Source organism: Ovis canadensis, chromosome 19, assembly GCF_042477335.2.
Source record: "Ovis canadensis isolate MfBH-ARS-UI-01 breed Bighorn chromosome 19, ARS-UI_OviCan_v2, whole genome shotgun sequence".
Classification (NCBI taxonomy): Eukaryota; Metazoa; Chordata; class Mammalia; order Artiodactyla; family Bovidae; genus Ovis; species Ovis canadensis.
In genome coordinates this window covers 20,636,004-20,663,259 of record NC_091263.1, presented here as the reverse complement: position 1 = coordinate 20,663,259, position 27,256 = coordinate 20,636,004, and the positions used below count along the sequence as shown (strand labels likewise).

The 27,256-nt window shown below is 40.3% G+C and overlaps 1 protein-coding gene across 1 annotated transcript in view; it reads right to left on the bottom strand.

The window, feature by feature from the left end:
- Window positions 1-27,003, bottom strand: part of STT3B (STT3 oligosaccharyltransferase complex catalytic subunit B) — a 101,105-nt gene extending 74,102 nt beyond the window's left edge. Inside the window, exon 1 of the mRNA XM_069561308.1 lies at window positions 25,186-27,003. Coding sequence (XP_069417409.1) covers window positions 25,186-25,487 — 302 coding nt within the window. The 5' untranslated portion in view covers window positions 25,488-27,003. The remainder of the gene's footprint in view (window positions 1-25,185) is intronic.
- Between the last annotated feature and the right edge of the window lie 253 nt (window positions 27,004-27,256).

Sequence of the window (27,256 nt, the reverse complement as noted above, 5' to 3'; positions counted from 1 at the left end):
CCGTGTAAGAGACTCACAAACTTAGAGAATGAACTTATGGTTATCAAGGGAGAAGAATGGGGAGAAGGGATAGTTAGGGACTTCGGGATGGACATGTACATACTGCTATATTTAAAACAGATAACCAACAAGGAACTACTGTATAGCACATAACTCTGCTCAATGTTATTGGCAACTTGCATGGGAGGGGGATTTTGGGGGAGAATGGATCCATGTATGTTTGGCTGAGTCCCTTTGCTGTACACCTGAAACCATCACAACATTGTTAGTCAGCTATACCCAATACAAAATAAAAAGTTTTAAAAGGTCTTTAAAGAACTTCTGTTGTGCTGAAGATGAAACACCAATACTTTGGCCACCTGATGCGAAGAACTGACTCACTGGAAAAGACCCTGATGCTGGGAAAGACTGAAGGCGGGAGCAGAAGGGATGACAGAGGATGAGATGGCTGGATGGCATCACCAACTTGATGGACGTGAGTCTGAGCAAGCTCTGGGAGTTGGTGGTGGACAGGAAAGCCTGGCGTGCTCCAGTCCATGGGGTCACAAAGAGTCAGACACGACTGAGCGACTGAACTGAACACTCCATATGGTCAGTGCTATTTGGTTACCTCTTCAGGTTCTGGCCTCTTAAGTCTTTCATCCATCCTGTGTGTCACCCACAAAACCACTCAGTATTATACACAGAAATGAAAAACATCTGTTACAAATTAATTTCTGTTCCACTTATTTTTTCAAACTAGTCTGCATTCAGAGTTTAACCCCCACAATCCCCTATCTCCTATCCTATCCCCATCCACACTGTATCCTTTCTCACTCTATCCTGGCCACAGGGGCCGTATCTTCCTTCAGCATGCCAAATTTGTTTCTGCTTGCAGAGATAGCCTTTAACCCAGATCTTCACAGAGCTAGCTAACTCCTTGTCATCTTCACAGGCTAGCTAGCATCTTAGGTCAAATACTGCCTCAAAAGGGCCGCATTCGCTTCCTTCTCTATAGTGGTAGCCCCACAGCAACATCCCAGACACTAGCTAGCATATTATTTTTTCACAGCTTTTATCATTAACTAAAATGATCTAGGTCTTTCGTTTATATTTTCCTTGCCAGAAAATAAGCTCCATTACAACAGAGACCACATATATATTCCAAACATTCAGTACAGCGCCTGGCACATGATTATTGCTCTTTAGTCGCTAAGTCATGCTGACTCTTTGTGACCCCATGGACTGCAGTCTACCAGGTTTCTCTGTCCATGGGATCCTCCAGGCAAGAATACTGGAGTGGAAATGGAGTCCATTTCCTTCTCCAGGGGATCTTCGCGACCCAGGGATTGAACCTGCATCTTCTGCATTGGCAGGCAGGTTCTTTACCACTGAGCCACTAGGCAAGCTACACAGTAAATATTTGTTATGTGACTTGAATGTTAAAGGTAAATTAGAATGAAAAGCATTTACTCTACTATAGTTCAGATATGCAATCAAGGCCTGTGGGGGGAGGAAGGAAATCAATGCTTTTCCAAATTCTAAATTCTATCAGCTGTCTTATTAATTTCCACAATAATATCTAATAAAAGATAAAGAACAAGAGAAATATACATATACAAAAATTCAAGACTAGGTAAAAACACACCAAATAAGTCAAAAGAGCCTATGAATTTAACTTTAAATCTGACTTCATTTCCCAGCAATCAAGGCAAAACAGGAGAGGCATGAGTAACATAACAACAGAAAGCACAAAAAATGTCATTTCCACAATTAAACTTTGATTTATCTCAATGACAGTCTTTTAAACTCAAATAAGAATATCAAAATGCAGCAACTCTACTATGAATTTTCTTAAAATATGAAGCTTATCCTAAATAGTTTTTTGCAGGAATCATGCTATTTCATCTTTTTATAGGTTATTATAGCTAGGTACCACCTCAAGGAAAGAGTGGCAAGATTTAGAAATAGGACAGAATAAACTAACAGATGACAGAATATGCATGTAGCCACAGTTGCAGACTTTGACATTTTTAAACATCTTGCCAGAAAGTATTATTTTCCTCCCAAAAAACTGGTATCATAATTGAGAACAAGCATTTCTGACCAGAGATTCCCTAACAAAAATCAGGTGTACTTATGGAAGTATTTTTCCACCATTCTTATACCTATGTCTATAATGGTTTGGAATGCAGAAGCAAAGGGAACAGCCCGTGGAACTCAGTAATTATGATTTAGCTGTGCAACCCAAAAGGTCAGAAAAACAGTGAAAAAAACAATGAAGAAATATAGGGAACCAACTGAAACAAACACTACACTTTCAAACTGTTCAGTACGGGTGAACACAGTACAGAGTAATTTCCTGCCTACTGAGAGCTGGTTATGTTTCTGAAAAGTTGGCAACCCATCAGCTGGCAATAAAAAAAATCCTAAGGGAAAAAAGGAGGGACAGGCGGGATTTTTAATCTTTCTAGATGAGGGCCTCTGAGAATCTGATGAAAATATGAATTCTCTCATCAGAAGACTATGCAAAAAAAAAATTTGCAGAATTGTTCATTTATTTTTAGAGACCCCCAACATATAAGTCACAATAGGAAGGCATTTTTTTCCGGCACTGAAAAACCTATTCTGAGTTATCTTTTCCAACAGTTCAGAAAAACTACACCTGTGATCTACCAGTTCCAGAGTATACTTATTTTTCAAGTTTGTGACCCAACCATTAAATCATTTAAATTTTACTGTTATTTTCATCAGAAGAAAAAATAACACCATGACTACAAGGGATAGCACCAGTTAGGCAAAGTACTATGGAGCCATCTCGTTCTTTTTCAAATTACTGTGGTACTTAAGGGCTTTTTGTATCAAAACTGTAAAACAAGAGTGTCTCCATTCTTTGCTCCCCATCAAAAAATTAGAGATGGCAGAAAGAGGAGCAATATCTAGTTTTCACTTAAGAGGAATATAATAAACTTAACATTTTTTAAAAAAATCTGATTTTTAAGTTTTGGTATATAAATATAGCACAGTGTTATCTCAAACTGGCTGGCAAAGATGAAAAGAGCAAGATTACCAACACTTAAACAGAAGTGACATAAACACTGATTACAAAATTCTGAAACAATACAAATATTTTTCTTGAAACACACACCCGCGAAATATGGCTACCAACTTATGAATAAATTATAGTTGACAAACAACTTTTCCCTCAGAGGAAATAAGCCTGGGCACTATGCATACAAGCACACAATTCTAAGTAACAACCAGAGGCAAACTCAGTCCCTGACCTCATGAAGTGCACAATCTTGGACAATCTTAGAGGAGGGATAGTCAACAAGAAAATACAACCAGAGAAAAGAATCCACTAAAGGATACTAAATCCACTAAAAGATACTAAAGGATATCTAACTTTTTTTATTTTTAAAATTTGAAGTATAATTTACATGCATTAAAACACACTGATGTTTTATGTTTGATTCAATGAATTCTGACAATTTTATACGTATCATCAATCATAACTATCACCCAAAACCATCACTAAAGAAAGTTCCCACATCACCTTTTGAGTCATTTCCCCCTCCCATTTTCTGAGTTCTTTCATCACAGACTGATTTTGTTTGTTCTCAGATTTCCTATAAATGGATCACAGATCTTATTCTCTGTTGGTGTCTGGCTTTTCCACTCAACATACTGTTTCTGAGACTGGTTCATGTAGCAGCAGTTTGTCCCTTTTTTCTTGCCGACTAGTATTCCATTCATAAACACTACAGTTCATTCTCTTATTGAGGAATAATTGAGGCAATAATAAGGCTGTAATATAGTTTTCATAATGCTAATAGAAAATAAAGCTAGATCAAGTTTTGTGATGTTAGAATATACTGCCAGTAGTAAAGACAGAGAGACAGTGGTGGAGTGGGGGTGGGGGGAGGCAACCTAGGAAGAGTATTTTTTAAAGTAGAATAAGTCCTAAAGAGACACTCATGTTTCATTAAGTCTATTAGATGCTCTTGTGGTATGGCCTTCACACCATTTGTCATTCTTAATTGTTTCAAGTCTATCTCCCTGACTAGACTAGAATCACATCTGTCTGGGTTCACACCACTGGATCCAAATACCTGGCAAATACATAACATTCAGAGATGGGAAAGGTTTATCAAGGGTACTTGTATTCGTTTTCTACGGCTGTGTAACAAATTACAACAAGCTCAACTGGCTTAGAACAACATATAATCATTATCTCATGGTTTTGTGGGTCAGGAATCCAGGCCCAGCTTAATTGCACCCCTGTACAGTCTCACAAGGTTGCGATCAAGGTGTGACCAGGGCTGGGCTGTCATTGGGACTCAACCAGAGAAAGAATTTACTTCCAAGCTCATTTAGATTACTGGGGGAATTCATTTCCTTGAGGACCCTGGTTCTTGACAAGAGGCCGCCCACAGTTCCTTGCCACATGGACTTCTCCAACATGGCCACTTAGCACTTGATAATGCCAGCAAGGGGAGTTGCTGATGTAAGTCCAATAGTAAGACAGAATCTCACATAATGTTAAGATGGAAGCTACATACCACCACCCTAGCCTCTATCCACCACTCCATTCTCTAAAGACTATCAACAGACAAGCTCTTTCAAAAATAATTCATTCTGTGAAAAGATTCACAGTCAATTATAACTCAGAGGTTTTTTTTTTTTTTAAACAAAGTATAGCACAAGATCTTACAAAATTAGCTGGGTTAATATGTATTCATCTGGTAGATGAGAAGGCAACTAGTTATCACCAACAAAAATGACCAACTACAGATACCAATGTAAACGTAAGAGAATCAATAAAATAAAGGAAAGGAATGGAATTTCACAAAGATAATCAAAGTGAAACCCAAAGTGTTAGAACACCAGTGATTACATCCAGGATTAAATGTTGTTTCCCTCTCTTCTCTTTTACCTTGTCTCGGAATGGAGAGACTACGCAAGGTACCAGATCTACATATAAACAAGACTATATATATACACCCCCCCCCCCCCAAATTCAGCACTAATGGGAACAGAAAACAACCAGGCCAGGGGAAAATATTAATACAAAGCAGCTAAGGCTACCAGTTCATATCAGCATTTCAATATACCTTTTTTTTTAATTCTTGCAATCTAGTGGCAGTATCAAAAACAAAAGTATGCCACACTGAAATGCTGAGAAGAAAAAAATCCTCAATTTACTAAACTACTAAAAGGAACAATCTAATCCTAACATGTTATACATATGAACACTTTAGCCAATTGGAAACTATGGAAACTTGTATGTAGAGATATATTAAAGCCTAACACAATTATAGAGATCCATACCAATATTAAGTGACAACAGCAAAACAAAATTTCAAAGGATTACTAACGGTACAGAATAAAGAAGCCTTTTTTTTTTAACCTGTTTTATTAGGTCAATCTTGAAGTTTGAAAAGACCCACAAATGCAGACTAACCGCTAGCACACCATCAATGACAACTCTTTAAGGAAAAGTAATTGCTACTGGGTCTAAGACTACTCTCAATAACCTCCCTGGTTCTTGCACATGATGTGTGTGGGTCATTTTGCCTCAAGATCTTCTGTAAGCAGAAAGCATGCTGTATGTTTCACATGGACAAACAGTCTGCTTCTCTACTCCCGAGCAACACAATGGGGGGTGGGGGGGGACACAGACTGTTCAAAAGCTGGGGATGTCCCACAGAGCTTCTCTGTGCCATCCCACAAAGGTAGGATGCATTAAAGACAAAAGATATTAGATCTCACAAAAACACAGAGCGAAAATATTATTACTTCTCTCTCAATTTTTGCCCTGACAATGACAGCTATCAATTTTCGTAAGTAACCATGTGAAAAAGGAGTGTGTTCTGCTTTATAAAGGACACTTAAAAAACTGAAAAAAGGAAATGATGATAGGCCGGCACCAAAAACTTCTACCAAAATAAGTGTCTTAATGTCATACAGAAGGGTCATACATAAAATAGTGTATTTGATACATTAAGAGTATACATGATACTTTTTGCTCACTTAAATGAAATGCAGACTGAAATCTTAAAAAACCTACACAAGAGACAGTTACACACACTTGCATGTATTCTTTCTTCCTACAAAGCACACACATGTTTATGTCATACACATTTTAGTCAGGCACACATCCATACATAAAAGCAACAAGATCGCCAATAAATGTTACACATAAAAACATGCTGTACATTCTAAGTCACTTCAGTCATGTCCAACTCTATGCAACCTCATGGACTGTATAGCCCACCAGGCTCCTCTGTCCATGGGATTTTTCCAGGCAAGAATACTGGAGTGGGTTGCCATTTCCATTTCCAGGGAATCTTCCCAACCCAGGGACTGAATCCAGGTCTCTTGCATCTGCTGCACTGGCAGGCGGACTCTTTACCACTAGCACCTGGGAAGCCCATTTATCTAACACTGCCATTACATAATTATATGCACTATTCTGTGATATACAATTTAATTAATTTCCAACTAACAAGCACTTGATATATAAACATGTATTACAATACATGTATTTAACCCAAGACATGTTATATACTACAGAAATAAGATTTCCAACTAACAAGGTGGTTAGATGGTAAAGAATCTGCCTGCAATGCAGGAGACTCAGGTTTAATCCCTGGGTTGGGAAGATCCTCTGGAGAAGGGAATGGCAACCCCTTCCAATAATATTCCTGCCTGGAGAATCCCATGAACAAAGGAGCCTGACGGACTACAGTCCATGGGGTTGCAGAGTTGGACAAGACTGAGCAATTAAGCACGCACGCACATGTACGGTATTAATATCCCCTGATCCACAATTTGCTGAGATTAAAGAACCAAAGTGGGTAATTCAAAAGCGAAGTGAACAACATTCAGGGGGAAAGCAATACCGAGAGAGAAACTGAAACAGCCACTTAAACAGCAATGTATATAGGCCTCATATTCATAAGCCAGAGTGCAATGTTAAAATCTGACAAACTACCAAGTACTGAAGAGTGTCAAAACACCCAACTTTGTCACCAAGACGAATGGGGTGATGGTATAAGCGAGCAGATACCTGTTTCATTATGAAAAAATATACATACTCCCATTATAAGGTAAATACACTTGATGTTCACAATGCAGTAATTCAAACTAAAAAATAAAGATGGAAAGATTTCAAACCTGCAAGGCTGTCAGTCCTAGCTGTAGCTCTATGAAGTTACTTAGTATCATCAGGCCTCAGATTCCTCATCTATTAAATAAAGCATCCAGATCAGTCTTTCCCAAACTGCATTGTACAGAAAATTAGAAAAAAAAAAAAAAAAGCTACAGAGATTCTCTAATATGTAGACACCAATACTAAATAAAATCAATACTACGGTCAAAAATGTCTCAGCCTTTAACATGTTTATGTGTACTGTAATAAAGAGCACAGGGTATCCAGGTTTTTCCAAATTTAAATTATAATAGGTTATTTTTTAGTTTTGAACTATAATTCCTGTGATACATGTTCTGCACAACATTTTGGTAAGCACTCTAACAAATAATGACCTTCCCAAGTGGCTCAGTGTTAAAGAACCCGACTGCCAATGCAGGAGACTTGGGTTCGATCCCTGGGAAGGGAAGATCCCCTGGAGGAGGAAATGGCAACCCCCGCCAGTATTCTTGCCCGGAGAATCCCACGTACAGAAGAGCCTGGTGGGCTACAGTCCACAGGGTCGAAAAGAGTCAGACACGACTAAGCATGTGTGCATGCTAACAAATAATTGCCGTGTTCTCTTCCAGGTATGAAGTTCATTCTACATTCCAGGGGTGGGGGGAAAGTGACCCAGTTTACCTAGTTTTAATCACCCCATTTTCAAAGTATCAGCAAAAATACTCAAAGAGTATTGAAAGAGTAAAAGGAGAGTGATTCCATTTTCTCCTCCCTTTGACCCACATTTCAGGCTCGAGGAAAAGATGACAGGAAACAGTGATTTATAAGAAAACTTTGGTGTCCTTCACATAGCAAAGGTAATTTTGTTAATTTCTATAAACTAATAACACGTATTAAACGCGTCAGAGACTCAAGAGAATAGCATATTTTTGGTATACTCTATTTTAAAAGTGTTTATTCTAAGAATTACAAATGTTAAGTGCATTTACTGAATTTTTAAATGAACTTAATTTTTTCCTTTAAAAAAAAAATAGTATTGTTCTATACTCACCTGGGCTATCTAGTGTTAAGCTTTTTGCCACATGACCTGACAGCTATACTTTATCATGCAAACAGTATAGCAAATACGTTCTATCTCAGCTTACTTCCTGAGGAAGGGTAACTAATCTTCATATGCAGGACACTGGAAATGGAAGAATATGGGGCTGGGAAAAATAAAAATGAATGAGAGGCTCAGTCCTGCAATGGCTGTTATCACTGGGAAAAACATTCTTAAGTCAAAGCCCAAATTCTGAATTCCACTATTCATCAAAAACTCCTCCAGTAAGTACAATTACTATTATCACCTTTGTTTCTGCCTTTGAATCTTGGACCCAAGAAATCCTGAAGTGACATGAAAGTAAGTCATGCTGCCTGAAGCATTGCTTTTACACTGGAGAATTGTACTGAGGTGTCTGAATTTAACATATATTAATAGAATTGTAATGATCAGAAACTATACTTACACAAAACGATTTTCCTAAATTTGAGGGTTGGGAAATGTCCACACACTTATTTCTATATACTCTGAATTTGCTCAGGCATGAGAGAAAGCTGCTTCATTTTAAAGTCTTGCTCCGTGCCATTTTCAGTTTTAAAACAACTCAGCTGAGCTTGATGCAAGCCTACAGTGTTCTTTTTAAAGTACATACATATGGCGGATACTTGAATATCAGTTGTGAATCTCTAGGCTTACTAGAATTCTGACCACAACACTTATGCATCTTAATTTCCAATATACAGTTTGTAAGCAAGGTTAGTCAAGGAAATCTCCAATATCAGCCAATTCCTTTCCACTGTGTTCTGAGAACTTCAGCAAATCCTCAAAGTGGGAGGCTGAGAGGAGAACTAGTTTGGCTATCAAAAACACAAGTGTCTGAAATGTACTAGCAGATCCTGCTGATGATCCAACTGAAGAATTTAGAGGAAAAAAAGTGAGGATGGGGGGAAGGCAGGAAGACTATAGAGAACTTGGACCTGAAGGTACTGGTTCCAGCTCTGTCACTCTGGCATCACCAAGCCTCAGCTTACTAACGAAAGCCACACTTCACCCTAAACACTGAAACTGACCATAAATGAATGAAGAGAAACTTGTAAACTTTTCCAAGCTTCAGTCTTCTGGTGCGGGGTGGTGGCAGGCAGATTGATGGAAGCATGTCATTTCGTAATTGTTCATGTTTACATATGCTATTGTTTATACCAAAAATATCCCGAGGCTGGCTGACTTTTTAAGACCTACTTTAACATACTAAGCAGCACTGATTTTACCTGTAAAATGAATGTAATAAAATATCTGTCTCACAGGACTGCTTTTAAGGACCAATATGCCAAAATATGCAGTAAAATTTGCAACGAATTTAACCTAGACTTAGTATCAGCACCACCACACCCCCTCCACACACAACAAAATACAAAACCCAGCTTAAAAAACTGACCAAAAACTTAACAGTTATTTCACAGAGGAGATAAAAGTGACACACTGTGGCAGTCAGTCTCCAAAGATGCCTAAAACAATTCTGTCCCTATCGGTATATGCATCTTCTCCCTTAACTCCAAGACTAGCCTGGCAACTTCCTCTCTCTCCGGAGGCTCTTTCTCAGAACCCAGCCACCATGCTGTGAGGCAGTCCTTGTAGCCCACATGAGTGAAAGTGAAGTGAAGTTGCTCAGTTGTGTCTGACTCTTTGCGACCCCATGGACTGTAGCCTACTAGGCTCCTCTGTCCATGGGATTTTCCAGGCAATAGTACTGGAGTGGATTGCCATTTCCTTCTCCAGGGGATCTTCCCGACCAGGGATCGAACCTGGGTCTCCCACATTGTAGACAGACGCTTAACCGTCTGAGCCACCAGGGAAGTCAGCCCACGTGAAGGAGCAAAAAAAAAAAAAAAGACCCTGGCTGAGCTCCCAATCAAGAATCCAGATGACTCTCAGCTGTCCACATTGCAGCCATTCTAGCCCCTGCAGACTGCAGCCTGTTGACTATAATCATCCCAGCACCACAGCTGATACCATGAAGCGAAAGAACCTCCCACTCAAGACACAGATTGCAAAATAATGAAATGCTGTTTTGTCACTCAGTTTAGAGTAGTGGTTTGTTTTTAACAACAATCAAAACACATGACAAAATTCCCAGGTATACACTCTAGCAAACATGTACACATATGCATCAGAAATTATAGTTTTTAATGTTCATAGTAGCATTACTCATAAAAAATGAGGAAACCCAAATGTTCACCTAAAAAAAATATACGTATAAATCCAAGACAGAGACCCTTTATAAAGGATATATTTTTTAAAGCTCCAAACTAAGCAAAATTAGCAATACACTGTCTAGAAACATATACATGAGCTTTTTTCCCTCAGTATTTCAAAGGAAATGTTAAACTAGTTTCCTAGGGTGAAAAGGCAAACAATGAGGATAGGCTTGGGAAGGAACGCAGATAATGTGCAGTTGGTAACGTTCCAGTTCTCTAGCTGTGTAGGAGTTTCACAGGTGTTTATCACGTTCCTAACTACATATATGGGTTTATACATTCTTTTATACGCAAGTTGCATTCTCAATATAGTTTGACTTATAAAAATTTTATTTAGAACATTATAAGGCAATTCACAACCAACAATTATGACCTCCAACACTAATTACACAAACACTTATTAAAAGTCCAAAACGATTATTTCAGAAAGAAAATCTTTTTTGTTGCTTTAAGTTGTTTATATCAGACACTTCATTTAAATGCAGCAAATTATTTTAACAACCAAAATAAGTATCTTAAACAGGAGAAAAGATCTCCCTTTCTAAGGAAGTGACTAATTCATTTTTAGCATCTTCAAAAAAAAAAAAACAAAAAAAAAACCCTCTTATATTTAATAAGATTTTAGTCACTCCTCAAGCTCATTCTTCTGTTTTGAACAAATGACCGGACTTGACAGTTTTAAGATTACAGTTCATCTGCTGCACGTTGTTTCATTATCCTGTTCCTTCAAATGCCGGAAAGCTGCTTAGTGTATTAAAACAAAACTCTTTTTTAGCTAACTAGAATAAAAATATTATTAGGACTAAAATTAAACTTCCATGAAGCAAATTCATTAAATTTTTTAAGAACATATTCAATGTCTTAATTGTCAATATATTCAACAAACTTTACTCACTATAATAGTTTTTTTTAAAGGCACCCTGAGGTATGAAGGTTAAGAAAAAATCAGCTTTAAGCAAAAATGTCACTACAGCACATCAGGTTTAGGACTCACAAGAATGTTATTATTACATGAATAATAGTATAATTAAAGAGCAGATCAATTATTTTGTTAGAGTCCAATACACAGTAAAAGAAGATAAAGAGTTTATATCTTGGTTTACTTTACTCTTAAAATCTACAATATTCAATGATTCTCCCAGCGATTAGACATAGACAAAACTATTTCCACTGTGCACACTTTAAAGGAGACAACCAACTTATTTCATCCCTAATGAGTATTTTTATTTAGTATCCTTTAACAGTAAAGCTTAAAAATTTCGATCAAACAGATCTGGAATGCTTCCTAAAGTGTTGCTTAATTTCCATATTAATTACCTGTTACCATAAAGCTAAGTCACGAAGAGAGAAACCAAAGGGATCATTAATTAATCTAACCACATCCAAACCTATTTTTATGAATTTAGTATATTCTAACTAGTACCTGTGTATATAACGATCATTCCTATTCTTCCACATCAAGATATTATTTCTCAAGTTCAAACAAAATGCCAGCTTGTGAATTTTACTTCTATAGCTGATATCTTTCATTTATCATCTCAAAAGAACAGCACTGAAACTTTATCATTCATGATTTTTAGATATTAACTTACCTGTCTTTTCTTATTCAATGTTCCTTAACTAGGAAAACGTGAGACAAAACTTTTACTTAAGAGTTGCTGGTATTTGGAAGAAATATTTACTCATGTAACTAAAATCTCCCTCCCTTAAAATTATTCCTAAGGTATCCATCCATCCAAACTAGCCATCTCTCAATTGCTGATGGCAATTCCTGATGCTCAGGTAGATTACTTCTACAAACATTATCATCTATTTTCTTCAACTCTTTCTTAACATTAAAATGACATCTTTATTGAGAGTAAGATCTTGATGTTCACTATAAGCAGTTCACCACAGCTTTCCAGTGTGTGACGGGGGCAGGGAATGGGGGCGTTTTCCCACACCACCAAGAAATTTTCCAACACCAGCTGCGTGTCCTACAACTCAACTGACATTATCTACCTGGAGACAGCATCAGATCCCACAGGTGAAGGGCTCACACCTGCAAAACTGAGCACCTCATCAACTTCAGATGCCAATCACAAGTCCCGGTTCACCTGTGCTTCTAACCAACCATGACCCCTTGAACTAGCTCACAGAACTCAAGTATCTCATTAAGTAGATCACTGGTTTAATATAAAAGGAGAGAAGTCAGGGACAGCCAGATGATGAGCTGGTGTGCCGGATGGGGCACGGAGCTTCCACGCTCTCTCCGAACCCATCGCTCCATCTCCACAAGGTTCTAGAAGTTCTCCAAACTCCCACTATTTTGGTTTTTATGGAGAGTGTTACACAGGAACGACTGATTCAATTATTGGCCACTGGTGATTCTCCAGTGATTAGATCACTCCAGCTCCTCTCCCTTCCCTGGAGGTCAGGGGGTGGAATTAAAAGACCCACTGGCAACCATCTCCCATCCTCAGGTGAGCCAGGGGCTTCCCAACTTCACTCATTAACACATAAATGACACATTCAAAGCTCTCAACATTTAGGAAACTGCAAGAGGATTTAAGGTTTCCGAGGTGGCACAGTGAAGAATCCGGTTGCCAATGTAGGAGACACAGGAGACAAGGTTCAATCCCTGGGTCGGGAAGATCCCTTGCAGGAGGAAATGGCAACCCCCTTCAGTATTCTTGCCTGGAAAATTCCACGGGCAGAGGAGCATGGCAGGCTATAGCCCATGGGGTCACAAAGAATCAGACATGACTGAGTACACACAGAAGAGGATTTAGACCAAATAGGACTTATTATCACTTTATCCCAACTACACATGATTTTCCTGACAGCACGGTCAAAGCCAAACTTTATCAAAGTATTACACAATAAGCACTTCTTGTTCCATCACTGTTATGACCAAAACATAAAATGTGGTTATCATCACTGATCATTCACTACGCTCCCAATATAATGTAGATATTCTAGGAAGATGATGTTCTTAAGGATCTTCCTTTGTCTTTGTATAGTAATAACAATAAATTATAAAAAACTATAAATCTTCAAAATGGCTCTGACCTATTTGGTTAAATGAACAGTCATAAACAAAATTTAACTGAAGTCTGCTTTAAAGTGGGATTAAGAAAACTTGTACCTAAATCTCTCACATAAAACAGATAAACTATATTGGATTGTTATTTCTGAAAGAAGTATGCTGGGCATTTCCTAATAGTTACTACATTTTCTTTAGAAAAACAGCCCTACTTCCCTGAAGAATTCACACGAGAAACACTGAAGGTGTTAAAATCGCTTAAATCATTAAGTTGGACCATTATACAAATAGAGCCTAATTCAAAGTTTCTCTCTGGCATGCATTACATGGGATTTGGAGAAAAAAGGATAATAAATACATCTTCCTTATGAATACTGGTTAGCTCAATTTGAAGTCTGAAGAAAGAACGTCTGAGATTAATAATCTTCAACTGTTAATGATAACTATATAGTCTTTTTTGTTTACAAAAGAAACCAACTGTTATCCATTCAAGTAGCATGGGTTCCATACTGCTGCTGCTGCTAAGTCGCTTCAGTCGTGTCTGACTCTGTGTGACCCCACAGATGGCAGCCCACCAGGCTCCCCCGTCCCTGGGATTCTCCAGGCAAGAACACTGGAGTGGGTTGCCATTTCCTTCTCCAATGCATGAAAGTGAAAAGTGAAAGTGAAGTCACTCAGTCGTGCCCGACTCTTAGCAACCCCATGGACTGCAGCCTACCAGGCTCCTCCATCCATGGGATCTTCCAGGCAAGAGTACTGGAGTGGGGTGCCATTGCCTTCTCCAGGGTTCCATACCAATGCACAGCAGAAAAATACCACTAAATTTGATCAAAATCATTCTGACCAATAAACAGAAATGCATTAGAAGCATTCATATGTGTGTTTCACTTAAGAACTGCTAATTAGAAGCTCATAATCTGGAATAACGTCTCCAATAGTATCTTTAAATCACTTCCTAATACACGACAAATTCTCACACCCCAATAAATACTAAGTTCCTACATAAAAATCAATGACCTCTTCTTTACCTTTCTCTGAAAAAAATTTTTTATCCCCTCAAGAAGCTTTTGAAAGGATTCTACCATCACCCCTCACATTTTTCTTGAAGACCAAGATAACTACTAAATCAATAAAGAAAAAAAGATATTGAAACTGGCTGGGACCTGGGACCATTTCCTACCGCACTTGTACATGGACAAACATCTCCCTGAGCAACAGAATACAAAGAAACTATAAGGGACTAAAAATAACTCTGTGCATGTGCAGGTTGGGGCAAATTATGCAAAAAGGCCAAAAAACTGCTACTTCTGAGGCGCCAGGACCAAAAGCAAGTTGCACATTATCCCTGCACACAGCATCAATGGGGTAGAAAGACTACCTGACCCGACCCTCCAATCCTACCATCATCCCTAAGGGACCAGCTCACCTCTCTGCAAGGTGCAAGCAAGGGACCCCGTTACTTATTTCTGTTCCCTCCTGCTGCAGGAGTCCTTTTATCAATATATATTGATTAAAGAGGCCTCTTATCAATTTCTATTGACTGAAGAACCCAGAGTGAAAGTCGATCAGTCGTGTCCGACTCTTTGTGGCCCCATGGACTATACAGTCCATGGAATTCTCCAGGCCAGAATACTGGAGTGGGTAGCCTTTCCCTTCTCCAGGCGATCTTCCCAACCCAGGGACTGAACGTGGGTCTCCCTCGTTGCAGATTCTTTACGAGCTGAGCCACAAGGGAAGCCCGAAGAACCCAGGTGGGTAACAATATGGGAAAAGAATAAAAGTGGTGCCCATGGAAGGCTGGAAGAAAGCAACGAGAGCAACACTCAGAGAAAAGAAAGCTATTCAAGAGCCAGAATATCTCCACGAAATCACAACCAACCTGGAGTCAACAATCCTCTACAAAAATATTAATGCATTAAACAGTTCAGTCTTAGGGTTTTCCTAAATTCCTATAGTTCAGATTCCCTTTCAACATTCTCTTTCAAGAACTACAGCAACTTTTTCTTATGTAAATTTTAGTGTATATACTTTAAAAAGAACAACACTTGGCAAAAGCTACAGTTTAAAAAGCCAATAATTTTGCATTTATCTGATTATCATTTGTCTCCTGAAAGTGATGTCTCCTCCCCAACCTCTTATAGTCTTACTGTCTGAAAAGATTAAATCTCTCCATACCTTAAAAAAAAACTTGTCTTACAGATACTTCTGATGCAAAAGAGCAGGCAACCTCCTCAGGTGGTTGAAAAGTATGGTGAATCAAATTATTGTCAAACCTTATTTCTGACATACTCTAAACACTCTTCAAGCACTGAAGATTAATCTTACAGTGATGAACAACAACAAAAAAGCAAGACACAAAAGCCACAAGTTCATTTTTCTAAAGTTCTAAGATAGGCAAAACTGTATTATTTACGAATGCACTCAGAATTATACCACCTAGGAGAAAAAGCAGAATGTAATTACTATCACGTGTGTCGTGGGGAGGGGGATGGATTGAGAAAGCACACAACAAGAATTCGGCTACTGCCAAGTCATGTCAGTTGTGTCCGACTCTGTGCGACCCCACAGAAGGCAGCCCACCAGGCTCCCGTCCCTGGGATTCTCCAGGCAAGAATAGTGGAGTGGGTTGCCATTTTCTTCTCCAGTGCATGAAAGTGAAAGTGAAGTCGCTCAGTCGTGTGTCCAACTCTTCGCAACCCCATGGACTGTAGCCCACCAGGCTCCTCCGTCCATGGGATTTCCCCGGCAAGAGTACTGGAGTGGGTTCCCATTGCCTTCTCCACAAGAATTCTGAGGTGGCAGCAATTTTTTTTCCTAAAAAAATATTTATTTATTTGACTGCACTGGGCCTTAGTTGCAGCACATGGGATCTAGTTTCCTGACCAGGGATCAAACCCGTGCCCCTTGCATTACAAGCTCTGAGTCTGAGGAGTGGACCACCCAGGGGACATCCGCTGGTGGCAATTCTTTTGATGATGGAGGTGATGGTCACATTGGTGTTTATTTTATAATCAGTCATTACACTGCACATTAGGTTTATATACTTTTCAGAATGTGTTTCACTGTAAGGGAAAAATTTTTAACAGACTGAAGCTGAATATCTTCTCACTGACAGAATATGATTCTTTTATGTAAATATTTAAGACATTTTCAGAATATCTCAAAAACTAAAAGAATGCCACCTTCCAGTAATTCTGTACTCCATTATTTTTTCTATGAATTACACAGGTAAGACGGTCGGATAACTAGTTTAATAATAAAAACTACTTAAACAGGTTGCATTCTACTTAACAGGAGTTACTGGTGTTTTAAGAATAAGCATGGGGAGGTGGGAGGGGGGTTCATGTTTGGGAACACATGTAAGAATTAAAGATTTTAATAAAGAAATTTAAAAAAATTAAAATAAAATTAAAATTAAAAAAAAAGAATAAGCATGAATTGCTAAGAGAGTAGATCTATAAAGTTCTCATCACAGTAAAAAAGTGGGGAGGGTAACTATATAAGGTGATTGATAGATGTTAGGTAGAGTTCCCCTGGTGATTATTTCAAAATGTATACAAATATTAAATCATATGTTGTATATCTGAAACTAATGTTATAAGTCCATTTTACTTCAATTAAAAGAATTAAAAAGGCATGATAGTCACAAGTAAGTTTCCAGGTTTTGGCCAGCAGCACATTTAAGGTATGCACATACTGGCATTTTAGAAATTAATTATGAATTACTAATTTTATTTTTAAAATAGTATGAAAAAGTATATGCTGTAATATTATCTATCCATCTATCTAAAAAAACAGAATCCAATAATTTAAATTTAAAAACCAAATTCAGTCCAAGTCATCTGTAGGTTGCAGAGACTGCAAGATATCACTAAAGAAAAGAAAATCCACAGTATGAAGAAAAATCTTTAACTACTTGAGAATAGCTAATAAACCTGCAAGGCATGAAAAAGAAATTAAAAGGAAATTCCAAAAGAAACCTTACCAACTTGGTTATCAGCAAATCGCTAGTACTTTACTAACAGAAACATAGAATTTCTTTATGTTTTTCTGTGGTAATATTTCCCTTGAGATAAGAATAAAGAAAAAAAATCAAAAATAGAAGCTTGATAAGTTGAACTATGGAAACTAGTAACTTATAGAAATTACAGATAACTGATGGAGTTTTGAAAATCACTAGTTCTAAAGAGTCAAACTTCACATAAAAGCCATTTCCATAGCTAAACTTGAACTGCGAACATCTCCCAGACAGATTTAAGTGAAGGTAGACACTTTCATGCATTGGAGAAGGAAATGGCAACCCACTCCAGTGTTCTGGCCTGGAGAATCCCAGGGACGGGGCAGCCTGGTGGGCTGCTATCTACGGGGTCGCACAGAGTCGGACATGACTGAAGCGACTTAGCAGCAGCAGCAGCAGCAGACACTAACTTCCCCTCATCTTTTGAAGTAATAATCTCCAAACAACTTCTCAAAAAACTTCTAATGCAAACACAGATGCAAAGAAAATACAAAAGAATTTGGCCAACCCACAACTATACTACCTTAGAAAGAGTACTCCAGTCTTCTGGCAGTCAGGAAACAAGCTGATTCTTTGTCCTGAAAACAAGACAAGCTGACCAACATTAACTCTCTAACAAGTCCTTTAGACCATAGAATTCCAAGAGCAAAGAGTCAGACACTACTTAGCCACTGAACAGTAACAACCATAATTTCCTTAACTGGAATGGCTTAATACTTCCAACTTCATTTCTCTCAACTTTTTATAGACAAATCTAAATGAAAACATTGAGTTGGATTCAATCATTTTCCCCTCTCATTCAGCTATTCCCTTAAAAGCCCCTCTCTGAAAATTGCCTAGTCATTCGGGTATAACAACTTTAAGCCACCATTGACTCTTCTCTCTTCCCTACATCAAAACAAAGAAGTAATTAGCCATCATCCAACTAGTGAGTGTGCAGTTAGTCAGAACAGGAACTGTGTGTGCCCAGGCATTTTGATAGGCCAGCGTGTTAAGACTTAAATCAGGGCGGCTGATTAAAAAACATAAATTAAATGGAGGACGCTGTCATTTAATCCTGCCTTGGAGGCAAAAGATGTAATAAAAAGGACAGATTTTGGAGAACAGGCAGACCTGTATTATTCAGTTTTTGAAAGTAATATTGCATTGAAATATTTTTTATCTACTGAAATAAAAGATGTTACCTTATCTCTTCAATTCTAAGATCTAAAATCAAGTTATAAGACCATGTAAAAACTAAGCATTTACCACTTTTTAGAACATACATTCAAGTTACCCTGCAGTATTAAGTTCCAAAGAAAGAAAAGTCACAGATGACATGTATACCAGTCACAATTTCCTAGAAATTTGCTTTTCTAAAAATAGTACAAACTTGAACAACATAAAGATATTTACCAACTTAAATACAGGTTATATTCCAAAATATTTGTTTAAATGTCTTTCATTTAAAACTATGAAAGTCCTTTTCCAAAAAAATAAGGCTCCAAACAGCAGTTCAGTTTCCTGGCAAGTCTACAAATGCCAGTTAACCTACATTTACCTAAGATATGAGAGCCTTGAGTAGTTGCTGTTTCTTCCAGCCCTGCTGCTGCTGCCACTGCTAAGTTACATCAGTTGTGTCTGACTCTGTGTGACCCCACAGATAAGCCCACCAGGCTCCTCTGTCCCTGGGATTCTCCAGGCAAGAATACTGGAGTGGGTTGCCATTTCCTTCTCCACTTCCAGCCTGACTCTCCCCTAACAGATTTTTCTTTTAATCTTATAGTATTGCCTGGTAGCTCAGCTGATGAAAAACCCACCCTCTATACAGGAGACCCTGGTTCAGTCGCTGGGTCTCCCTGGGTCAGGAAGATCCCCTGGAGAAGGGATAGGCTACCTACTCCAGTATCCTTGGGCTTCCCTGGTGGCTCAGACTGTAAAGAATCCACCTGCAATGCTGGAGGACCTGGGTTTGATCCCTAGGTCGCGAAGATCCCCTGGAGGAAGGCATGGCAGTCCACGCCAGTATCCCTGACTGAAGAATCCCCATAGACAGAGGAGCCTGGTAGGGTCCATGGGGTCGCAAAGAGTTGGACACAACTGAGCGACTAAGCACACACTTTCTATCAATTTCTAAATTCCTGGAAACTATCTTTTTATGTAAGAAAATAAAGTAAGGTCATAGAAACCCTCTCAGAAAAAGAGCAAAAGGTTTAAAAACAAAAAAAGCCACCAGAATCAAGATTAAGCAAACAAAGGAGTAAAAATGGAATAGCAGGTTAACTATTTATATATTTTTCCCTTTCAGAATTATTAATTTTGCCCATGTGTTACAACTGTGGGTCCTACATTGTTTGAAAATGTTTTCCTTTCTTCCTATTTATTGCAGGGACTGAGAGAAGCCACTTTTGGAATCATACATAATACTCAATTACACATTCCATGTGGATAAAACATGGCAAAAAAAGCACGAATAAGACTCATCAGAAGACTCCTTAGTGGTCCAGTGGTTAAGAAGCCACCAATCAATGCAGGGGACAGGGGTTCAATCTCTGGTTCAGGAAGATTCCATGGGCCAAGGAGCAACTAAGCCCATGTACAACTATAGAGCCCTTGCGCCCTAGAGGCTGTGGTCTGCAAGTCACCACAATGAGAAGCCCAACTAGACAAAGTCTGTGCACAGCAATGGAGCACAGCCAAAACGCTAAAAAAGAAAGAAAGAAACTCATAATAAGCACAGGCTCACCAATAAAAGGCTTCTAATAATTCAAACGAGTTTAGCGGTTCCACAAAAACTAAATCTAATAAAACCTTCAGAATTTCTCCTGAGACACAGGATTCAACTTTGGAGAAGGGAATGGCAACCCGCTCCAGTACTCTTGCCTGGAAAATGGACGGAGAAGCCTGGTAGGCTACAGTCCATGGGGTCACAAAGAGTCGGACACAACTGAGTGACTTCACTTTCTTTTCACTTTTAAGTCGTTTAACAGACTTGGGCTAAAAGCACTGACTTAAAATGTACTCAGGTGAGTTACTAACCAAAACCCAGAATGACAATCTGATTCTAACCTGCAGTTCAATTTGAAGATGATATATAAACTGTATTTATGCTCATTATATTCAAGTATTATAGAAAATAAATGCTACCTAGAGATAAGAGCTCCTCTTTATCACAGAGTTGAGGAACAAAGATAACATTCTTCACATTACAGTGTACTATTAGTATCCTACAAGCAGGATTTAAAAGCAGTAATGGACAGATAGAAAGACATGATAAAGCAAATTAAGTAAATACTAACTGGTGAAGGAAATGGCAACCCACTCCAGTATTCTTGCCTGGAAAATCCCACAGAGAGGAGCCTGGCGGGCTACAGTCTATGGGGTCACAAGAGAGTCGGACACGACTTAGCAACTCAACAACAAAGTGCAGTATGAGTGCTCACTGTAAAAATCTTTCAACTTTTCTGTATGCTTGAAAATTTTCATAATATGACAATCAAGCAATATACCGAGCTGCTGAACTGTACAGTACTTTGTAATACAGGTTAACTGCAGTATTGTCTTTCCCTAACAGCATTAAGTTTTCCAAGTAAACAAAATGATGGGAAAAAATGTTTCAGTCACTTGAGAATATCCATCATTCCATTATTTCTGAGAGCATGTATGCACGGATTCATAATAAGATACTACGATGAAGACAACTTTTAACACTTTCTCATACCACACAAAGCACCCAAAACTTACTGAAAGCATAAAAATCAGAGAAGACAAAGCATGGACAGGCTAGTAAGTCTGCCCACATTCATAATAACTGGGTCAGAACCTAGATGCAATTCCTTAATCAAAGTTCCTCAGACCAACATTGTGCAAACTGCTTATGGCAGTAAGGGGTGTGCAGTCTTATTCAAGTTGGCCCTCAATACACAAATAAAGATAGAAAAAAAGTTCCAGAGTGGTTGTTGACAGAGCCTAACTTCCCCAGCACCTATGAGATGCCTCAGGAAACCTGTGATTATGACCTACAGGAGCCACCACACTCAGCCAGTGGGAGCAGGTCCAATCCCCTCATTCAACCCAGGAGCTCCACACACTTCCTGCGCCTCCTCCTTAAGTGTTCTTAGAAGTGGAAAGATCTCCAGGGCTCAAGGCTTGAGAAGTTTTAAATTACAATGAAATCAGTGACAGTATACCTGTTCTGAAGGGCCTCTGGATTGCTGTTGCTAATGATTCTGTAAAGAGACTTAAGATTTTGTGACACTCTGGCTCTAAAATTGGTTTTGTTACCCATTTTGTCATGTTCAGAACTGAGGTCAACAGCCTCTTTTGTCATTTGTCAAGTGAAGAAAAACATGGAGACTTCAAAGTACAGGAAGCAGTCCCCAACTTACAAACAGCTTATGCTACGTTCCAAAGGTTTATCACTCCTCTGAAAACATGTTTGTACCAATTAACCCATTTATACCAAAGTTTCTATGAAAAATTGCCCCCCAAGTTTCAACTCCATAAACTGCAGCTTTCTGCCTTGCTACCCTTTTATAGTTAACTGCAGTTAACTCAAGGCTGAGAGAATTCTCCTTCCAGGGCTCCAGGGAGAACCCTTCTCCAACCTTGCAGGCAGGGGAGAAGAGCAACTCCTCTTTTATAGGGAGCTTTTCCACTGCATTTGTGGGAAAAGCTACCACAATTTAACACGATAATAGTTATGGGAAAAGCACTTGGTTAATATAAAAGTATTAACAGCTACAACAAAAATAAGTAGAAACTACATTCTGCACCAGATAAAAAGATAAAATTAGGTGCTGTTAAACAAGTTGGTCAACCAAATGTTTGCCAAGTACAAACAACAAATTCTCAAACTGTGTCCTCATGTATGATCAACTCAACTGATAAGGGGGAAAATTACTAAAGTGAAGTGGGGAACAGATCATTACCCAAAATGCAGTGAAGTTCTAAAAAAGTGCAGTGTACTTTAAAATTCAATAAATATTAATGAACATCACATACCACACCTTTTAACAACTGGTAAGCTTTATAAAATAACTTAAATGACAAACTTTTTAAAAAAACAAGTATAACTTTGTGACAATGAGTCACCTTTGGCAGCTAACTAGAGTCTTACACAATATAAGTACTACTATTAAAATTTATAGAAATAACTTACAATCAAACAGAGGAAGTAAACTTTTCACTAAAAAGACCTCAGAAGTGAAGCCAGTGTACAGAAACATGAAAAAAAAAAAAAAAAAAAGGATCAGGGAAGGTCAGAGAAAAACTGGTTTGTGGGTTCAGAACCTGAGAGGAACATTCAAATATTAAAGGTTCATGTCACTACTACATGTTAAAACAGTAATCTGAGAGACTCCCAAGACAGTATAATATTTGAGTGTTTGTAGAATCAAAGTGCTGGTAATATTAGTAGCTCTGAAGAAAAACTACTTTTAAAATTTAAATTTTTCAATAAGAATGGGTTTTAAAAATAAGATACCCAAATTCTTTGAAAGACATGACAGGAAAAACATAAAAGAGCAAAAAAGGAAATTTTTTTTTTTTGACTGAAAATTCTAAGTCATCTGAATTCTATTTAAGATTTATACTGGCAAATCTCCATTCACAATAAAAGGGAAAATTCCTTTATTATAAAAAGCTATTTACTACTAGTCAGAATTATCTAACATTATGAACATAAATGTTTAACCAAGAATATAACAAAACATAAATATTAAAACTATCAGTAAGCTGAACAGCTACATCAAATAGATCTTTAAGACTTCTGAGGTTTATATACCTTTAGAGTATATGAATCAAAGTCAAACGTTATATATATACTCAAGGATGCTTCTAAAATGTGTCTTATACATAGAAAAAGGGGCACAAAACACATTTTCGTGTGAGCAAAAAAGGATTTTGTTCTCCAAAAACCCTTGGAGTATATTTTCAAAACTAGAGAAGAAATCAACTTTTAATTTTTTGCCATACTAAAAAAAAACTTATCTGTGAAGCAATCCAGTAAGACTTTTCATGACTATAATATTCAATTTTAGTAGAAACTCTCTGGCTGGCTTGATGCACAGGTCTAACCTTCCTTCAAAATAAGGAAAAATACCAATGCAGCTGTTAATTTCTCTGCAATCTTTAATTTGAGCCTCAATGTTACTATTAAAAATTGTGCTTTTAGAAAATTATACTCTCCAGAAACAGAATTCACAAATTTTGTCACCCGAAACGTTTGGTCAACCATGCACTTCTGCTCTTGTAATCTGAAAAAACAGAACTTTCTCTTTTCACATTGTTCAGCAACATATTAGCAGTTTTCATTTTCTGGTTCCAATTTCATTTTTATCTCACTTGCTTATGTGTTTAAAAGCTAGGACTAAGAATACTCTGGTTCATAAGGCTTCACAGGAATTTATTTTCTTCTGATTCCAAGTAACACAAAAGTTATTTTTAAAAAGAAAAAAAAAACACACCTCTAAAATGCTTTTGAAAACGTTTCATGGAAGCATGTCACAGCTGTTAATTGTCTATGTAAATTGAATTCTCCAGGAGTGGACCCCTCTGGTGTTCAACAGACGATGCACTACCAATTTTTCTATCTGTGACAGAACTTCAATTGGTGTTTTAACATCACTCCCCCAAATATTTATTAGTCATATATTTAGTAACTCTCAAGAAGATTTTCTCTCTCTTTAATCCCAGCGATAAATACCAGTTTAGTCGGGTCTGATTGTAAGGAAGTAAGATTAACTCAACGGTGATGGGTCAAGATGAATTAAGTTAGTTAAAAGGCATAGATTCAGACTAAAATAAAACCCACAAGAAACTTAACCTAGGCTGGGCAAGTTGCAAAAAATATTAAAGCACTCTTCCTATCACAGACCAATGAATTAAATTAGATAAATTAGCCAGTGCTCTTAATGGGGTAATTTCCTAAAACCTTAAGTCAGTCCCTGATGCCATGTGCAAATTCAGTATTAAAATCCAAGGCTCCCCTCCACTATGCTACTGTTTGTTCTCTAATCCACAAACCTTCCTACAGAGACCAATAAAGGAACTAATGTAACGCTTTCGGATATTGTGCATAACATAGAGGGTGACAGTTTGGCTAAGTCATGAGCCAAGGTAATTGTGGACCGGTGAGGTGTGGAATGCACTTAAGGGCCGTGAAAAAAAAGCCACTCTTGACAACATCTCACGTTAAATAAATTAGCGTCCCTAGCTTTCAGATCACTTTCAGGGATATTATTTCCTTTGCTCCAACACCTCGCTCGCTCGCTTTTTCCCTTCCCGTCTGAGAGCCCAGAGAGACAACGTAAAAGCGTGCAACTGCGAGTCTGAGCAGACGAGGCTCCGGCACATCGGGACTCACCTCCAACTGCAACGGGGCACCCCCCCGGGCGATCCCACCCCAGCCAGCCGGAAAGGCGCCCGAGAAGCCGAGAGCCCCGGGCAGCGGGGAGGCGGGGAGTCCGCCGTCCGGCAGCCCGCGAGGCGGGTAGGGCTCCGGGGGCCGAGCCGGCCGCGAAGAGCCACGTTCGTCCTCCCGGGAGTCGGCAGGCTCGCCCGGCCCGGGGTCAAGGTCCCGGTCGGGCCCCGACGCCCCGCCTCGAGCCGCGCGGAGAAACTTCGCCGCGGACGGGGGCGCGCCCGAGCTCCCCGGACCCACGGCCGGTCCGGGCAGAGCGGGCGGTGGGGGTGGGGGGGGGTAACGGCGGCGGGGGAGGGGCGGCGGGCACTCACCACGGGTCGAACTCGTGGATGATGCTTTCGAAGCGGATGACCGCGAAGAGGCGCGAGCTGAAGCCGGCGAGCCAGGCCAGGAAGAGGATGGTGAAGGAAAGCAGAGACTGCCAGCCGGCCGGCTGCGACAGCCCCCCGGACAGCCCCGCGGGGGCCGGCTTAGGCGCCGCGCCGCCCGCCGCCTTGTGCGCACACTGGGCTCCGGGCCCGTGCCGGCTGTTCCCCAGGGCCATGAGGCCGCTCCACGGGGACGAGTTGAGGGACGACTTGTGCTTGCTCTCCGGGGCCGAGGGCTCCGCCATGTTGTGCCCCGGCGGCGGGTCTCGCTCCGCGCCGCCGCCGCCGCCGCCTGGTGCGAGGGGTGCTGGGCGGGGACCCAGAGGAGGAGGAGGAGGAGGAAGAATGAGGAGAGGGAGGAGGGAAGAGCGCGGCGCGCGCCCGCCCTCAGCGCCGCGAGGCCAGAAAACTGGGGGTGGAGGCGGCGGCGGGGAGTCTCCGCCTCAGCAGTGGTCGCGACCGCCGCTCTCTCAACTCGGATGGCCCTTGCGCCCCTCTAGCCATCCGTCTCCTCAGTGCAGCTGCGGCAACGGCGAAAGCTGACGGGACGAGGGCGCCAGAGAAAGAGCAGGAGCAGTCGGAGGCGGCACCACCTCTCGGAGCGGCAGTGACATTCCCCTCACAACCGCCGCCCGCCGAGCCGTGAGGAACAGGAGGAGGAGCCCCCGGGCGTCCGGGCGGAGCTCAGGCTACCCCTGACTCCGCCCCCGACCCAACAGGAACTGGCCCTTCCGCCTGTCACAATGCGACAGGTCCGTAAGGGGGCGGGCCCAGAGCCCTAGTGCCGGCCAATAGGAGTGCGAGCTGGGGCGGGGCTTGGCCCAACCGTTCTCCTCTCCCCTCCCCCTCCCCCTCCCGGCCTCGCGCCCGTTGGCCCGCAGCGGCCGTGCTGCGCGGCTACGGCTTCATTGTCAGTTGAAAGGCGGTTTCACGCGCCTGTCTAAGCGGAGAGGAAGTGTGCTAGGCGTTGCGTGGAGCTGAGCCGGGCCGAGAGGGCGGGAAGTGATAGAGGAGAGCCGGACGGCCTCCCTTAGAACCGGCTTAGGGGACTCGAGGAGCGCCGCGCGGGCCGGCGAGGCGCTCACGGGCTCTCCGCGGTCGTCACTTTTAACCCGCTTTGCGCTGAGCGCCCAACACGTGACTGGGCGCGCAGGCGCTCTGCCCTAGTGCCCGGCGCGTAGGTCGGGCGCGCAGAACTCGGCCGCCCCTAGGCGCCCGCACTTGGCGCGTCAAGTGAACCGCCCGCGGCAGCGCTCAGATTCCGTTCTGCGAGCTGGGACCGCCGCCTGCCTTAGAGGTCGAGCGCGAGGACACGTTTGCGGGCGCTGGAAATTCGTTGGAACCGGCGGAGAAGCCCCTAGCGCGGAAAGGACCACGTGGGGCAAGTGAAGTGCGACTTTCTCCGGCGTTTTTCACTTCTTGTATTTTCCTGAATGCAGAGATAACGTTGATTCTCTGGAAATGTGGGCAAATGTAGGAAATCGTTGTTAACGGTTCCGTATATTCCATCAGTCGAGTGAAACTTTCTGTGGACTTTCAGCTATTACCCAATCCTGTTTTTAGCAGGTGATAGTGAATTACGGATTCCTGTATACGAATTTTTGCACGTCTAGGTTGTAGTTTTACATCTTTCTCCCCGTTTACCCACCCTGCTCCCCAAAAGAAAGTGCTACAGGGTAGACTAAACTCAAAGCAAAATGAGTTTAAATATAAGTGAGGTAATTAAGTTTTATTGAAACTATATTTCAATAAAAATTTGCGTATATATAGTAAGACTAGAAGTGCTGTGATATGAGCTAAATGAACAAGTATCGTTAAAGGCTGCTCTTTATTTTTTTTTTAGACGCTGCTCTTTAAAACAACTGGATCCAGCTACGTAATCTTAGCCCACTAAGTGATTAACTTTTCTCTCCTTTCCTTACAATAATAAATAAATAAATAGTCTCATTAAAGAACGAAAATGTTTCCAGAAATAAACTTTCCCACCAACGACTTAACAGCCATTTATTAAACA